Below are 17,191 nucleotides of genomic sequence, written 5' to 3' on the forward strand. Positions count from 1 at the left end.
GTCCCCTGATCACACATTTCCATATACTCTGTTCTTCTATAGCACTTCACTCATGGAATTTTTCAATTTCTATCTCTCTCCAAAGATAGAATGCAAGAAAATATGCACTTTACTAAATGATGGAAAAATGTAAAAACTAGAAATTTTTAGTCTATAGCTAGAAGATTGAGAATTCCCCCAAATTTCCATTTTAAAATCTGTTCAACTAATCTATATTTCTAATGAATAAGAAGAGAGCCAGGTTTAAATTGTAATAAGAGAAACGTAGGATCAAAATGTCTTTCTCAAAAAGGACACTGAAAATCTAGTTATGAGCAGCTCAAAGGTGGTGGTAGAAGGTTATTAAATAAATGCTTAAAACAGGGTGGAACGAAGACAGAAAAAGACAAAATCGTTCCATCCTGGAAAAGAGGGCAGAGTACAAAAGAGTGAAAAGGACTTGGAATTTAGAGCCAGAGACCTGAGATTAAGAGTAGGCTCTGTTACAGTTTAGTGTTGAGGGTCCTGTGTTAGGAATCATTCTACTATAATTCGTATTTTACAGATGAAGACTGAGTTCAGAGATGTCAAAATGACCTAGCCATCATACAATATTACTGCCACAAATTTAATAGTGGATCTGAAAACACAATATGCCATGTTAGTAAGCATTATACAAACCCCTTTAGGTGATATAAAGCCTATAGGAAGGCAGCAGGCTAAATTTAAAAGCCCTTCTTTTTATCTATCCTGGTTCCAGTAATAAAAGCCCCATATCCAATTAGAAAAGCAGCACTACAGTTAGTTTTGAAGATAACACATTTAAAAATTATCCTAATGTTAACATCAACACAAATGTCTCCAGCTGGTTGATCCTCTTAGACAATATCCTTAATGATAATCTACCCACACCTGTATCAGTCGCACAACCTACTTGATGTGACCCGATCCTGACGTAGTGAGCTGCTCATCATCTTCAGGATTGAAAGTAACCTTAAAAACTTCCTGAGAAAAGGCTTTTGTCCTCAGTATGGGCTGTTCTTCTTTCCAATTCCAGATGGTCAGTGTGTAATCAGGGTTGCTGCCAACAGAGGCTAGCAAGGTACCATTGTAGTTAAAATCCACATAAGCATAGCCCAGCTCAGTCCCATCTGAAAGGATGAATGGGAGTCTAATGAACAAAGGCAACATTTATTTCATTTTCAAAAGCATATTAAAAAAAGAAAAAAAAAGGAGGAAAAGAGAGCAAGCAGCAAGCGAGCACCCTTGGTGATAAGTATTGATGAAAGAATGCCAAGAATTCCCAAAGAAACAATCCAAAATCATGCACCACCCTTGGCTTTAGAATGAATTACATGACGTGAGGGGGGAGAGTTAAGAGATCTTAGTCACATTTTACACGAGAAAAACACTTTGAGAACATTCCATTTCATGAAGTGGGGTAGGGGGGGACAAAATCATGTTGGATGGCGGAAAGATATCAATCTGTAATTAGAAATTTGCCACTGAAAAATTCATTAAAAAAAAATTGAGGACGTTAGGTTTTTGGTTATGCATGTAAGGAGCTTGGAAGTCACCGTTCCATCCTAACCACAAATAAGAAGCTGAACACACTGAAAAATCAACAACTCTTCTTGAATTCATAACTGAGGGAAGGACACAGGGCAAATGGCTGCTCCCAAGATTAGAGAGACTGGCCGGTGAGGTGCATTGGCAACTTACCACAGCAGGAACTCACAAGCAGAAACAGCCAAAACAGCAGAGGGAACAGTGCCGGGGTAGTAAAACCTGAACAGTTTTAACTGAAGAATTCCTGGAGGCTCAGTGTGGACAACTCTCAGAGTTAAAAACTCCAGGGGACCCAGTCATAAGCAGGCCCCAGCTATATTGTGAGATTTATTCCCGGGAGCTTGACCGGAGCTCCCACAGTAAATACCTAGAAAAACCCCTCAGGCTTTCAGCCGGGAGAGGCGGAAAAGGAACCATTTTGAAACATACCAGAACACTCCGTTCTTCTTAATAAAGCCTGTCCTCAGGAGAAACTAATTAACCGGAGCCTAACTAGTCTGGGGAAGGAAATACCCAGCTTTAGCCCCTTCTAACCTTCCTGTACCACCCGAGGGCAAGAAAACAACTCAGAAACATTTGTGAAGTTCAGTCCAGAGGCAGAGGCTCACTAAAAATTTGAGACCTAATCAGAGAACTAAAGAACACTCCCCCTCCCCCACGCCTTACTACCAAGTTTTAAAAGGCCTATTTACAGCAATTATTTTTACCCACTACACCATGTCTGGCTATCAAGAAAACCTTACAAAGCATACCAAAAGGCAGGAAACACGATCTGAAGAGACAGAACACGCATCAGAACCCGATATGGCGCACCTGTTGAAATTATCAGACTGGGAATTTGAAACAACTATGATTAATATGCTAAGGGCTCTAATGAATAAAGTAGACAATGTGCAAGAACAAATGGGCGATGTAAGCAGAGAAATGGAAATCCTAAGAAAGAACCAAAAGGAAATGCTAGAGATAAAAAACATTATAACAGAAATGAAAAATGTCTTTGGTGGGCTCATTAGTCAACTGGACACAGCTGAGGAAATAATCTCTGAACTACAGAATTGATCAATAGAATCTTCTGAAAACCGAGGAGCAAAGAGAAAAAAAAAAAACAGATTAAAAACAGAATAACTAAAAACTATAAAACAACTAATAATGTAATGTATGGGAATGTCAAAAGGAGAAGAAAAAGAGAACGGAACAGAAGAAGTATTTGAAATCGTAATGACTGAGAATTTCCCCCAAATTAATATCAGACACCACAGATCCAGAAAGCTCAGAGAACACCAACTAGAATAATGCCCAGAAAACTACAGAAAATGAAGATAAAGGGAGAACTCCTGAAAAAAAGCCAGAGGGGAAAAACAGCTTACCTACAGAGGAATGAAGAATTATATCCAACTTCTGCTCAGAAAACCTTACAAGCAAGAAGAATGGACTGAAATATTTAAAGGAAAGGAAGGAAAAAAACCCACCAACCCAAAATTCTGTACCCTGAAATTATCCTTCAAAAGTGACAGATAAAGACTTTCTCAAAGATTGAAGGAATTTGTTGCCAGGAGATCTGCTTTGCTGAGAATTTTCCAATAAGTTCTCTAAACAGAAAGCAAATAACATAGGTCAGATAACTCATAACTCAGATCTACATAAAGGGATGAAGAGGACTGAAGGAGGAGTAAGTGAAGGTAAAATAAAACACTTCTATTTTTCTTATTCTTAATTGACGTAACATATAACAGTTTGTTCAAGAAAACTACAAAACAGTATCTGTCATGAACATAGACGCAAAAATCCTCAACAAAATATTAGCATCTAACAATGTACAAAAACAATTAGATTATTATTTTGTGGCTATCAACAAACTGATTTTAAAGTTCATACAAACAGGCAAAAGACCCAGAAATATTAAGTGAAAAGAACAAAGTTGAACTGATAATACCTGACTTCAAAACTTCCTATAAAGCTGCAGTAATAAAGACAATGTGACATCGGGGAAAGAATAGATAAATAGATAAATGGAACAGAATAGAAAGCCCAAAAATAGACCTACAGGAATATAGTCAATCGATCTTTGACAAAGGAAGGAAGGCAATATAACAGAACAAAGACCGTCTCCTCAACAAATGGCACTGGAACAACTGGACATCCATAGGCAACAAATAAGCAAACAAGCAAACAAATAAATTAATGTAAACATAGACCTTACACCTTTCACAAAAATTAACTCAAGATGGATCATAGTCCTAAATATAAAATGTGAAAACATACAACTCCTAGAAGATAACATAGAAGGAAACCTAGATGACCTTGGGTATGGTGATCCCTTTTTAGATTCCACACCAAAGACAAGATCCATGAAAGAAATCATTGATAAGCCAAAATTCCTTAAAATGAAAAACTCCTCTGAGAAGGGTAAGGTCAAGAAAATGACAAAACAAGGCACAGACTGGGAGAAAATATTTGCAAAAGGCATATGTGAAAAAGGACTGTCACCCAAAATATACAAAGAACTCTTAACACTCAACAATAAGAAATGAACAACTTGATTACAAAATGGGCCAAAGACCTTAACAGTCAACCTTACCAAAAATATGCAGATAACACATAAACATATAAAAAGACACTCCACATCCTATGTCATCAGGGAAACACATATTTAAAAACTGAGATACCGCTACACACCTATTTAGAATGGCCAAAACCCAAAACCACTGACAAACACGGAATGCTGGCAAGGATGTGGACAACAGGAACTCTCACTCACTGCTGGTGGGAATGCAAAGTGGTACAGCCACTGTGGAAGACAGTTTCTTACAAAACTAAGCAGACCCTTACCATAGGCTCCAGTAATTATGCTCTTCGGTATATATCCAAAGTAGTTGAAAATTTATGTTCACACAAAAACCTGTACTCGAATGTTTATTGCAGCTTTATTCATAATTGCCAAAATTTGGGAACAACTAAGATGTCCTTCAATATGTGAATGAATAAACTGGTACATCCAGACAATGGAATATTATTCAGCACTAAAAAGAAATGGGGCTATCAATTCATGAAGAGACAGGGAGGAACCTTACATGCATATTACTAAGTTAAAGAAGCCAATCTGAGAAGGCTACACACTGTATGATTCCAACTATATGACATTCTGGAAAAGGCAAAACTGTGGGGACAATAACAAGATCAGTGGTTGCCAGGGGTGTCTGGGTGGCTCAGTCAGTTAAGCATCTGCTTTCAGCTCAGGTCATGATCCCAGAGTCCCGGCATCGACTCCTGCATTGGGCTCCCTGCTCAGCAGGGAGTCTGCTTCTCCCTCTGCCCTTCACCCTGCTTGTGTTCTCTCTTCCTCACTCTCTCTCAAATAAATAAAATCTTAAAAAAAAAAAAGAAAGAAAGAAAAGATCAGTGGTTGCCAGTGTGAGGGCATGAATAGGCAGAACACAGAGAATTCTTAGGACGGTGAAAATAAACTGTATGAGATGATAAGAATGGATATACATCATTAGACATTTGTCTAAACCCATAGAATACAACACCAAGAGTAAGCCCCAGGGGACACTGTGGACTCTGGGTGACTATGATGTGCTAACAGAGACTGGTCCTCAGTAAAAAATGTACCTGGTGAGTGATGTTGATAACAGGTAATATTTCACACGGGTAGGGAAAGAGGGATAGGAGAAATCTCTGAACCTTCTTCTCAATTTTATTGTGAATCTAAAACTGCTCTGAAAAGTAGTCTGTTTAAAAAACTACTAAAATTAGTTTTATGGAAAGCAAAATTCGTAAGAGAACTGTGGTGATTAATTTCATGTGTGACTATTTTAATCTTGGTGGACCTCACTCAATCAGTTGAAAGTCCTTTAAAAGCAAAACTGAGGTTTCCCTGAGGAAGACGAAATCCTACTTGAACATGTAGCATCAACTCCAGCCCAAGAATGTCCAGCCTACTGGCCTGCCCTACAAACTTCAGACCTGCCAGCCCCTACAAGTGCATATGCCAATTCCTATAAATAAATCTCTTTTCTACCTCCTCCTAGTTCTGTGTCTCTGAATGTTGTTAACTTTGAACATGGAATCTTTTAGAGGTTGTACTGAGCTCACCATGAAGGATTCTGTAGGGCCTCAAAGAAGGATATTCATAGATGATAATCTTCGGGAAAACTCCTTTTTCGGCTACTGTGAAGTAAGTTTTATCAGGATGAACCTATAAAAAGTAAAATCTCACTTAAATAGTAAAATGAGGATTTTCTTATAAATAGTCCTATTAATGTAGTATTTAGAGCCTGTGATTTTATAATTTATTAGGATCCACTCCAATAGAAAACTAAAAAATGGGCATCTGATAAGTACGTGGTGATGGATGTGATTTAAACTGAAACCTAGGAGAACCCTCACAACTTTTTTAATTGCCATCAGAAGAGCTAGAACAGTGGTTCCCAATCTTTAGCACACGTCAGAACCACAGGGAGGGCTTATTAAGGCACGGAAGGCAACACCTACCACCATTTTCTGATTTAGTACGTCAGGGCTGGGCCCCCAAAATTTGCATTTATATCTCTAACAAGTTCCAGGTGATGATACTGCTAGCCCGGGGACCACTCTTTGAGAACTAATTGTTTACCCTCCATATATAAATCAGCCTAAATTTTTGTACAGAAAAATTCATGCTTCCAGAGTAGGTTACAGCTCAGTTTGAAAAATGACAAAATTTACCACAAATGTATATAAACTTAGTAGAAGTGAGAAAGATACAATATTTCCAAGCCAGATGCAGAGGAAAATAGAGTAAATATGCCCTGGGTAAACTATTTGTGTCAGCATTCCAAATGATAGTGGTGTAAATCTTGTAGAATTATATGTTTGTTCCTGTTATTTTTGGTCATTGGTAAGCCAATGTGCAGGAAGAGTAAATGGATAGCCTAAAAATAAAAATAGGCTGTTACACAAATAAACTATTTAAGACACATATCATGCTTTATAAAATTCTATTTTTGGTTACTGTTTTGCAACTCCTGATTGGAACAGGAGCTTTCCCCAGAGGATATCGGTGGAACTGTAGGTTTTGGTACCCAAGATGACATTGTAGCTTTTTTTCTTCTCCCCACCCATAGGGCCATAAGACCTACAATAGGCCATCTTCGTGCTGACACCTCTTCCATTCAAGTAAACACCCATCACTTCAGCTTGAAACAAGGCTTGGGTTTATAGGATGGACACTCAGTGAGAGAATAATGTTTATTGCATGCTTATTACATGCCCCAGATGCTGTATAAGTTTTAAACGAATTAATTCCCTTAAATTTTACATCAACCTCGTGAGTTTGGATACCATTATCCTTCTCACCTTTTTGATGAGGGAACAGGCACAGAGAGGCTAAGTAACTTGAAGTCATACAGCTGGCAAATGTCAGAGGTAGGATTCAAGCCAGGTGTTGGAAGCCAAGATGAAAGTGGATCTAAAAAATAGGAGCTACGAAGGACTTAGGGGGAAGCCGATGATGCCCATTTACAGAAGAATATTGTGTAGGATATGTGGTCACAGAAATCTGAATGGGAATTCAGGCAAATCTTTTACCCCTCCAGGTCTGGCCTACAGTGAGTGAAAAAGTTTCAGCCCTTTCAGATCAGAAGCTCAGTGGGTTGAGTTGGGTGTTTTATTTTTAGTGGAGCCCTGGAATTAATGAGTCATTTACTTTATACTCAACATACAGATTCACCCTATCTTTTCTGAAAGATAGTTGATCTGTCCCAAAAACATATTTCTCACGGGTTTCTCATTGCCTTGCAAGAGCACTTCTCATCCACAAATGGATAACGGTTTTGGGAAAAAACGAAGTGGTGAGGACAGCCGAGGAAAGGCCCCAGCCACTGCCCAGGCACTGACAGCTCCGGCACGCATGGAGAAAAGCCCTGTGGACACCCAACTGCCCGGCGCCCAGGAGGAAGAGGATGAGGATTAGCAATCTTGACCACAGTACCCCTCTACCTACTGACCTCAGACCAAATTATTGTACAACAAAATAGAAATTTCAAAACTACTGTTGGCCCATATAGTGAGAGAAAAAGAAGTGATAGTTACTTTTTTCTCAGTACTGGGCAGTGATGTGGACCTCAGGGCTCATGACACCTCAAGGTGGCCCCTGACTGACCTCCCTCCACAGAGCCCCTGCCCCTCACGTTGCACCTGTGAATATTTGCACGCAGCTGGTGCCACAGTATCGTGTACTTGTGTGGGTCTCGGTTTTTGCCTTTTTGCTTTTTTAATGAGTCTTTCTCTTTAGATGGATTTTAAACTCTGAATTCATAGAGGTCATGAACCCTTCATTTAAATCCCTGCATGGTCTGAGTACTGTTGGACACACAATGTAATATAATAAATTCTTGTTGGGGCCCCTGGGTGACTCGGTCGGTTGAGCATCTGACTTCAGCTCAGGTCATGATCTCAAGGTCCTGGGGTCCTAGGATCAAGCCCCACATCAGACTCCACACCCAGTGGGGAGTCTGCTTGTCCCTCTTCCCTCCCCTCCCCCTCCCCCACCCCGCTCCTGCTCTCTCTCTCAAATAAATAAAATCTTAGAAAAATAATCATAATTAATTAATTCATTCTTGTCGAGGACAGGGACTTTACCATGCGCACGTTATGTGTAGATAGATGATCAAGAAAGAAAGAACCATGAGACTCTCTTCACTCTTCCGTCTCACCATATCCTGTTTCCATAGCCACTCTAAGTTCTGTTTGTGGAGCTCAGATCTTCCTTACCTTCTCCAGTCCCATTCATGTCCCTGCTTCACTTCTCAGAGCAAGAATCTTCAAAACCTCTCTGCACACCTCCATTTCTAATCTAGATACCCTACCAGGTCCCATCTGATCTAATCAAAAGTATTTCCCACTACTCCCTGCTAGCTTGGCCCAGTCTCTCTGTTGGAGCTGCCCCAGGCTTTCTGCTGGAAGCCCTCCACCCCTGCAGGGTGTGGTGACGTGGGCCCTGCACCTCCCGGTTCTGTCTGGACTGCTCACACCTGACAGGGCAGCAGGGCAGACTTCTATTTAAACCATGATCCTTCTAAAATCCCTTTGAGCATCTGCTATGGAAGTGCTGCTTGTATGCGCCCCAAATCCTGCGTATTTCTCCTCCTTTCCCTGTCTCACACAGCCTACTCTGAACAGGGGCCCCTCTCATGACGTAAAGACAGCAAGAGGTGTTTCTCGGGTGGTTATTGATGAGAACAGATCTAGGGACACCTATTTTTAAGGATCACAGAGTAGAAAAACAGTCAAAGTAAAAACTCAGGTATGGGGCCAAGTGCTATAGAGAGATCAGGTAAGATACAGTTGGAAAGGTATTCTTCAGATTTGGCTACTCAAAGGGCCATTGGTCACTTTACTAAGGGCAATTTGTGAGGTGGTAGGGAAAAAGACAGCAGAAGCTTGGCTTTGAAGGGAAAGTCAGTGGGTAAAGAGAAGGTATGGTTAGAGAGGGGCCTTTTAAGGTGAGAACAAGTTGATTTAGTGTGCTTTTATGCTGAGGATGAAAAGTCTAAGGAAGTAGAGGCCGAAGATACAAGAAAGAATGTGACTGATGGAGACGCACCTGCGAAGGAAGAAAGAGAGAGCCTCCAAATCACATGCAAATCCTTTTGTCCACCGCTCAAAATTACTGAATGTACAATCTGTACTTGATCTCCTAATGTTCAATTCTATACCTACATCTTATCTGGCACTTATCTCTATTTATTATATGAATTATCAATTGTGCTGGTCATCTGATATTTTTGCAGAATGGCAAGATAGCATCCAATATGAAAAACCTGCAGGACTGTGGGAAGGAAGCCCCTTAACCTCCATCAGCTCCAGTTTCCTTATCTGCAGAATGAGATGATGGCATCATTAACATAATGTAATACCGCACAGAGATCACGTCAGTGAATGGAGCAGTTGTAATCGCTGAATTGAAAATGCCTTAATCCTGCAATACTGCATATGGTATTAGCACCTAACAGCCTGGCTGGTCCACAGAAGAAACAAATACAAAAAAAGAGATTTTTTCCGCTGAGTCACTAGCAGCATACCCCGATGACACCAATGCCTCTACCGCTGATACTTCGCAGGTACATCTGTTCCTTGGTTTTCAAATTCAGAAGGATCAGCTGGTTGCCAGCTATGTACGTCACCGTATTGCTGTCCAGCAGTTGTAGGTTGGCCCGCTTTCTGCAGTCATACCCAAAGGAATGACTGAGGGAAAGTCGTTAAGGAAAACAAGTGGAACAAAGTAAGCATCCTAGAGACAGGAAACGTAAAGAAATATGTCTATTTTTAAAAGCTGTGCCATTAGACAAAGGTTCAGTGTTGAAGTAGTTGACTTTTACTTTGAAACTCAGAGTTTTTATTTATTACCAATGCAACTTTGTTCTTAAATGAGGTGAAAATTCTTATACTCTGATTGAATCGATATTTTAATTTTCCTAGGGGATCCTGAAAGCAGATTCATTTTATAAAAGTAAAAGTATTATATAGGCCTCTTCCTTGAGGTTAAAAGGTGAGACGTTTAAAATTCTGATAGAATGTACTGAAGTTCTGACAAACCAGTGACAATGTGACTAATAAATCCACATAGATGTAACTGAAATTTAATTCATATGAACAAATTATGAAAATGGACTAATATATAGTATATAAGTATGTATAATAAATATGCTAACATTCCTTCCTGAACTCATTAGTATGTATAGGTGTGTAGATGAGTGTGTGTGTGTGTGTGTGTGCGCACATTTATGCTATAGAGTAAGTCTGCACTAATTCAAAATAGAAGTTAAAACAGTCTAAGTTTTTATAAAATATCTTTTAAATGTTCATTGTTACTACATTCAAGTTCAAATTAATATAACCCAAAATATAAATGTAGTAAGTAAATGAAACTAATCTATAAAAAAATATAGTTTGCAAAAGAAATATATAGTATATCTTAAGCAGACGGATTCATATTTTCTAAGCACTCACTGTTGAACACAAAAGTTAAAGGATCATTGGAGAAATCTTTATTTCTTGAGCCCTTCTTTAATAAATAAATTCTGATTTTAGAGGATTACCCTTATTTGTAAGTGAATATTTTTAGAGAAAGAAACTATGTAGAATTTTTAACAAGAAGAATATCTACAATTGTAAAAAAGAGAAAATGTTAATGCAATTTGAATTGTGAAGCATATACAAATTACAACAAAATATACGTAACTATATGTAACTATACCTAGCTCATTGCCTAAGAGTTAAATTGAAAAAGAGAGAGAACATTTCAGGGTTTTTGATCTGCTCAAGAAAAAGGAATTTTATCAATTTAATAAAGACATAAACACCTAAAATTGAATCTTATATAAAAGTGCAAATTAATATATGATCCAAAGATCTTGCTAAAGTTATTTAGGCCTCATGGAAACTATCTGAGGCCTCTTTACAAATAAAGAGTGGGAACCACAGGCTCTTTATCGTCACAGAGCCTGGTATGGGGCAGGAGGTTTTGCCTACCTTCCTTTTCCCTTTCCCCAAACTGCTGTTCTCACCTTTCCTTCCTTCTCTCCTTTCTCTTTTCTCCAGTGCCAGCTAACACTTTGGAAGGCTAAAAGCTATGTCTATAGCTATGAGAGTAGAAGTAGGCTACCATCTCTTCACTAACTTGGGTGGCGGTTGGGATCATTTATCTGATAATATCATCTCTAATTTAGGGGTGGGGGACAACTCCATTTTACTTGCTGCTGCTCTCCAATGCAGAATGGGTGAGATGGTAACTTCCCAAACTCTCCCCTTCCAAATCACAACCTGCTTCTTCTCGTAGCTCATCTCTATTTCCCAGAATGCCGAATGCAGTGTCTTGAGCCCTAGGCATTCAATAAATGTCCGTCGGATGAATTGATTAATTAATGTATAACTAGAGTCTGATCCTTCTCTTTAACCCCAGAGGACAGCGGCAGCCATTAACCAGAGCTTTGAAGATGTTAAATTATGTTCTGCTATACCTTCAACTCCTTCCTGTTTTATCTCATCCTCTCTTCTGGCTCGCATCTTCTTAATTTCCTATCAGAGACCCAGGGCTATCACTGTTTGTTCATGGGCGTCTAGGACCCTCACTTTTAAACTGCATTTAAGGGATGCCTGGGTGGTTCAGTTGGTCAAGCGTCTGCCTTTGGCTCAGGTCATGATCCCAGGGTCCTGGGACTGAGTCCCCAATCAGGCTCCTTGCTCAGCAGGGAGCCTCCTTCTCCCTCTGCTCCTTGACTCTGCTTGTGCTCTCTCTCCCTCTCTCTCTCTCTCTGACAAATAAATAAAATCTTAAAAAATAAAATAAAATTGCGTTTAATTACATATTCTATAAATTATGCTATGTTTTGGGTGATATTTACTAAATGACACATTTCTTGATTGATTTACAAGATGCAAACTTTAAAATTGAAGTACACTCAATATAATCACTAAAGTATAAAAGAGTATGTAGGGCATACATGACAGCTGACTTCTCCTTGGAGCTTCTCATTCCTGGAGAGTAGAGCTGTCTAATGCGAGATGTTCCAGAGAGGCAGCTTTTGATTCAAGGTCTGGAAGAGCTAATAACGTAAGTTATCCAAAAATGGGATAAACTGCTTCGTGACTTCCCTGGTTTTGAAAGTATTCACGGAAAGTCTATAGCTTATACAGCCACTCATCCAACATGAATAGAAGCAATTCATACATTGAGTCAAAAGTCAAGGTCATTCTGACTCTTATTTGGAATCTAGGCATATCTCTCTAATATAGAGATCCCCGTACCCTGGAGCAGCAAGTCCCCACTATTGGGGGCTGGGAGAGAGCAACATAATCAAAAATATCTGGGAAGCTTTTTCAGACTACAAGTGCCCAAGACTCCCTCCCCACAGATATAATGCAGTAGGTCCGAGAAACATATCAGACCATGTGTATTTCAGGAAAACTTCCAGGTGACTCTGATAAACCACCTCATTTGAAACAAGTAGGCTAGAAGAAAGGCAACAGTATAACTTTTATCAGCAACTTGTCCAGAGACCACATATGCAAAAAAGTCCTGAGTAGAGAAAACTCCAAGTTATAAGATTCAGGGTGAATTAGTTTTAGGAATTGAATTCACAGTGAATTTAGGGATTGAAACAGAAAATTATAATAACATGTCCTATTTTTATATAAAAAGCAAAACTGAGTCAGGAAGTACATGGCCCTCCTCTTTAAGCACCCCTTGTATAATAGGCCAGTCAGTGGTTTAGGCCATGTGGTCATCACCACCACCCATCTGAAGGTAAGCATACTAAATTGCCAGCCAAGGGCATGAATGGAAATCTCCTAACTCCACCTTACAAACCTAACATCATACAGTGATGGCAGACCCTAAATCCTCTTGTCAATGATCCCCACCTTTCAATTTCTTGGACTCTTACTCTCCAGACCAATTAAAACTTATTCTTTTGGGCCCTACTTTCTCAGGGTTGTCTTCCCGATATTCATCTGATAAATAATGTGTAAGTACTACTGCCTGACAATGGTATCAGTGTTTTAAGAAATCAATGATTTTAACATGGTAGGCAGTGAGAAAGGGATGTCAGGCTGGTGAAAGTGGAAAACCAGGATAAGAGGCCTTCTGGTCTCCTCCACATCATGTCTCATGAAAGAACAGCCAGAAAAGCATCACTTCTCTTTGTGGTTATTTGGCACCAACAAAAGCTTAGTTTAAATTAAGTTCATGTATTTCTATCTCAACTTCTCGAAGGGCCAAGCTTCTTAGAATTACCTAAGACAGGGATTGGCAAACTTTTTCTGTAAAGGGCCAGATGGTAATATTCTAGGCTTTGTGGACCAGGTGGCCTCTGTGATAACTACTTAATTTTGCCCTTGTAGTGTGATGGCAGCCACAGACAAAATGTAAATAAATGAGAATTGTTGCGTTCCAATAAAACTTTATTCATAAAAACAGACCAGAGGCCAGATTTGGTCCATGGGCTAGTTTGCCGACCCCTGACCTAAGAAGCTGAAATCCAAAAATGATACACATGTAACTGGAGTGGATACACAAGTGTGAGAAGATCCAGTGGTATGTTCGAATCCGGAGTCACAAAAGGCATCGACACAAGCTCCGTATAATCGTAGAAGAAGTTCTCTGAGATTTTCTTCTTAACTTTCTCCTCTGCCTCTTCTGAGGCTGGAGTGGGGGCTCCCATATTCTGAGAGTCTAAAAAATTAAAATATTTTAACTAAGAAGAGCATCTGGTGAATCCTAAAATGGTATTTCACAAAGACGGGAGGCAGGTACCTAGCTTGCAATACTCTAGCAGTAAGTACCACCCACCAGTGAGCATGGGAGGAAGAGCCAACATGCCTATGTGCATCAGGGTGAATGCAGATCTCTGGTCATGGTTTCTGCAGTCTCAAAGAGCAACTCCCAATCAGTTCCAAGGGTGAGTTATAATTCATTAATCTGGGGCTAGAGCACTCCTTAGACCATCCTACTCCCCAGAAAACCAACTATGAGAGTTTTGTATGTCATCCTCAGAAATGTAATATACAGTTCCAGAGCTGCTAAATCACCCTATTAAAGTTTGTTCCATGCTTTTTCCTTTATCACCCCGACACATCCTGCAAATTTTTATCTCTATGGATTTGTAACTGTTTAATTTGGGCAACTTGTCTTTAAAACAGTTACTATTACTGATAGAAAACTAATAATACTTACTTACCTCCAATGTTGCCCATATAGTCATCTTGAAATGAACTTGAACTTCCTTCCAAATGTTCCATATCATAATCATCATCCTCTAAATGTGATTCTCCCCCTTCAATATATGTTTCATCTGTGGCATCTTCTAAAACTTTGTTATCCTCTCTCACAGCAGCTATTAAAAGTAATTTGTTTTAATAATTCCTACATTTGGAATTAAAAATTTCCTTATTTCCAAAGTAGCTAATATTTTCTGATCACAACAGAAGTAAATTAAAAATAAACTATGATAAGATATCTGGAAAACCTATAAGTATTTGGAAATCAAAGAACATTTAAAAATATGTATGGGTCAAGAAAAAATCAACAAAGAAATTTAAAAATATTTCAAACTAAATGGTAATTAAAATATAACATGTCAAAATTTGTGGGATGCAACTAAGGCAATGCTTAGAGGGAAATTATGGTTTTTGTACACTTACAAGAAAAGAAAAAAAGTTAAAACTCAATGACCTAAAGCTCTACCTCAAGAATATAGAAAAAGCAAAAAAGCAAATATAAAGAAATAACAGAAATAATAGAAATTAAAGCAAGGATCAATTACATAAAAGGCAAACAAACAGTAGAGAAAATTAGCAAAACCAAAATCTTATTCTTTGACAAGATCGACCAAATGGAGAAACTCCTAGCTAGACCAATCAAGAAGAAAAGAGAGACAATACAAATTCCAATTTCAGGAATGAAAATACAGCCTAGAATTATGCCAACAAATTTTACACTTTAAAAGAAATGTACAAATTCTATGAGACATACAAAGTTACAAAACCTACAAAAGAAGAAATAAACAACCTTCTGTTTATTAAAGAAATTGAATTCATTAAAAATTTTCCGATTAAGAAAATTACAGGCCGGGGCGCCTGGGTGGCACAGCGGTTAAGCGTCTGCCTTTGGCTCAGGGCGTGATCCCGGCGTTATGGGATCAAGCCCCACATCAGGCTCTTCCGCTATGAGCCTGCTTCTTCCTCTCCCACTCCCCCTGCTTGTGTTCCCTCTCTCGCTGGCTGTCTCTATCTCTATCGAATAAATAAATAAAATCTTAAAAAAAAAAATTTAAAAAAAAGAAAAGGAAAAGAAAATTACAGGCCAAAATACTTCCCTGGTGAATTTTACCAAACATTTAAGGAAGAAATTATACCAAATCTACACAAAACATTTCTGAAAGTAGAAGAGACCAAAATTTTTCCAGGTCTCCAGGCAAAAAAACCCCAAAAAACAAACAAAAAGAGAGAGAGAGTGGATGGGGGAGCTCCCACGTACGTGGCCAAACCAGAAGAGAGACCTCAACTCACAGCACTGAGAGAAAGGGTTTCAGGACAGCAGCAAATTACTTCCTGTTACCTTTTGGGATCCTAAGAACCACAATGTGTGAATTTATGAGCTGAGCACCGGGCCAGACCACACTTGACAGGCCTGCCCCTACCAGGGTCTAATATAAGAAAGAGAGACCCTGAGGCAGTGCTAGACAAAGGGTCATTATTATTAAATCCATCCATTCAGGAAAATGCTGCAAAGGACAGGAAACCAAACAGTAGATCATCCTGTGTCAGAAATTAGAGAGTGGAGAAAAGTGGAAATGGAAAATCAAGAGAGAAGCAAACTAACATTTTTGAAGACAGTGATATAACCGTATTTTTTGGAAAGATAATTCTAGTGGTAGTATGGAGAGACTTGAACAGGAAGCCTTGAGTGGAAATCCTTGTTGTAAGAGTCCAAGCAAGCGGAGATAAACATCTCCAATAAAACATGATGTGGAGAAATTAAAGATTTAAAAGATATGTCTCAGATACATTGAAATAGTTTAATGTAAATTTTGTAAATGAATTGATTTCCCCAGGTCTCCTCTACGTGAATAATCAAAATTATATTTCTGAAACTATATTTAGGGTTAGAACTACAAAAGTCAAGACTCCACTAAGACACCTAACACCATGAGGCCCCATCAGAAAGAGCAAGCTATCTTTTAAAAATCTGTTTACACAATTCCTCACATTTTCTTCTTTTTCTTTCTTTCTTTCTCTCTTTCTTTCTTTCTTTCTTTCTTTTTCTTTTTTTTTTTTTTTGAATAGTTGGCACACAATGTTACATTAGCTTCAGGTGTATGACGTAGTGATTCAAATTCTCTGTACATTATTCTATGCTTACTACAAGTTTAGCAACCATCTGTCACCATAAAACACTATTATAATATATTCCCTGTTCTGTACCTTTTATTTCTTGACTTACTGATTCCTAACTGGAAGCCTGTATCCCACTCTCTTTCACCCATTTTGCCCATTCTCCCACCCCCTTCCCCTCTGGCAACCACCAGTTTGTTTTCAATATTTATAGGTCTGATTCTACTTTTTATTTATGTATTTATTTAGTTAGTTAGTTAGTTTTTTGTTTCATAATGGAATTTACTGGGAAAAGTTAGTGTTAAAAACATTCAAATTTGGAGGAGTTAAGATGGCGGAGGAGTAGGGGACCCCTTTTTCAGCCGGTCCCCTGAGTCGAGCTGGATAGGTACCAGACCAGCCTAAATAACCACGGAATCAGCCTGAGACGCAGGATGATGCATCTGGATCTCTACAAATGAACATCTCCAGCGCTGAGTATTGAGGTACCAAGAGGGGAGCTGTAAACCGTGCACGGATATCGGAAGATAAACGGAAGGGGGAGGGAGCCGCCGCGTTTGGGCGCCGGGAAGCGGCAGCCACCTGCACGGGGGAGCGGGCGGACACACAGAGGGCACCCGCGAGAGAGCGGACTGAGACCGGTGAGCCGTGAACACGCGCGCCACCAGGCATCTCCCGGAACACCGGAATCCCGGTGTGCTCACGGGATCCAGACTGAGACCGGGAACTCCCGGAGCGCGCGCGGGGCGGCTGGCGGGCCACCTGCACC

At 39.4% G+C, this 17,191-nt stretch overlaps 1 protein-coding gene across 1 annotated transcript in view; it reads right to left on the reverse strand.

The window, feature by feature from the left end:
• CFAP44 (cilia and flagella associated protein 44) overlaps window positions 1-17,191 on the reverse strand; it is a 142,974-nt gene that overhangs the window by 112,986 nt on the left and 12,797 nt on the right. The window contains exons 2-6 of the mRNA XM_008706583.2: window positions 14,268-14,423; window positions 13,603-13,762; window positions 9,612-9,774; window positions 5,644-5,746; window positions 914-1,130 (exon numbers count right to left, since the gene is read on the reverse strand). Coding sequence (XP_008704805.2) covers window positions 914-1,130; window positions 5,644-5,746; window positions 9,612-9,774; window positions 13,603-13,762; window positions 14,268-14,423 — 799 coding nt within the window. The remainder of the gene's footprint in view (window positions 1-913; window positions 1,131-5,643; window positions 5,747-9,611; window positions 9,775-13,602; window positions 13,763-14,267; window positions 14,424-17,191) is intronic.

The sequence above is a fragment of the Ursus maritimus genome, unplaced genomic scaffold (assembly GCF_017311325.1).
Source record: "Ursus maritimus isolate PB19 unplaced genomic scaffold, ASM1731132v1 scaffold_4, whole genome shotgun sequence".
Lineage (NCBI taxonomy): Eukaryota > Metazoa > Chordata > Mammalia > Carnivora > Ursidae > Ursus > Ursus maritimus.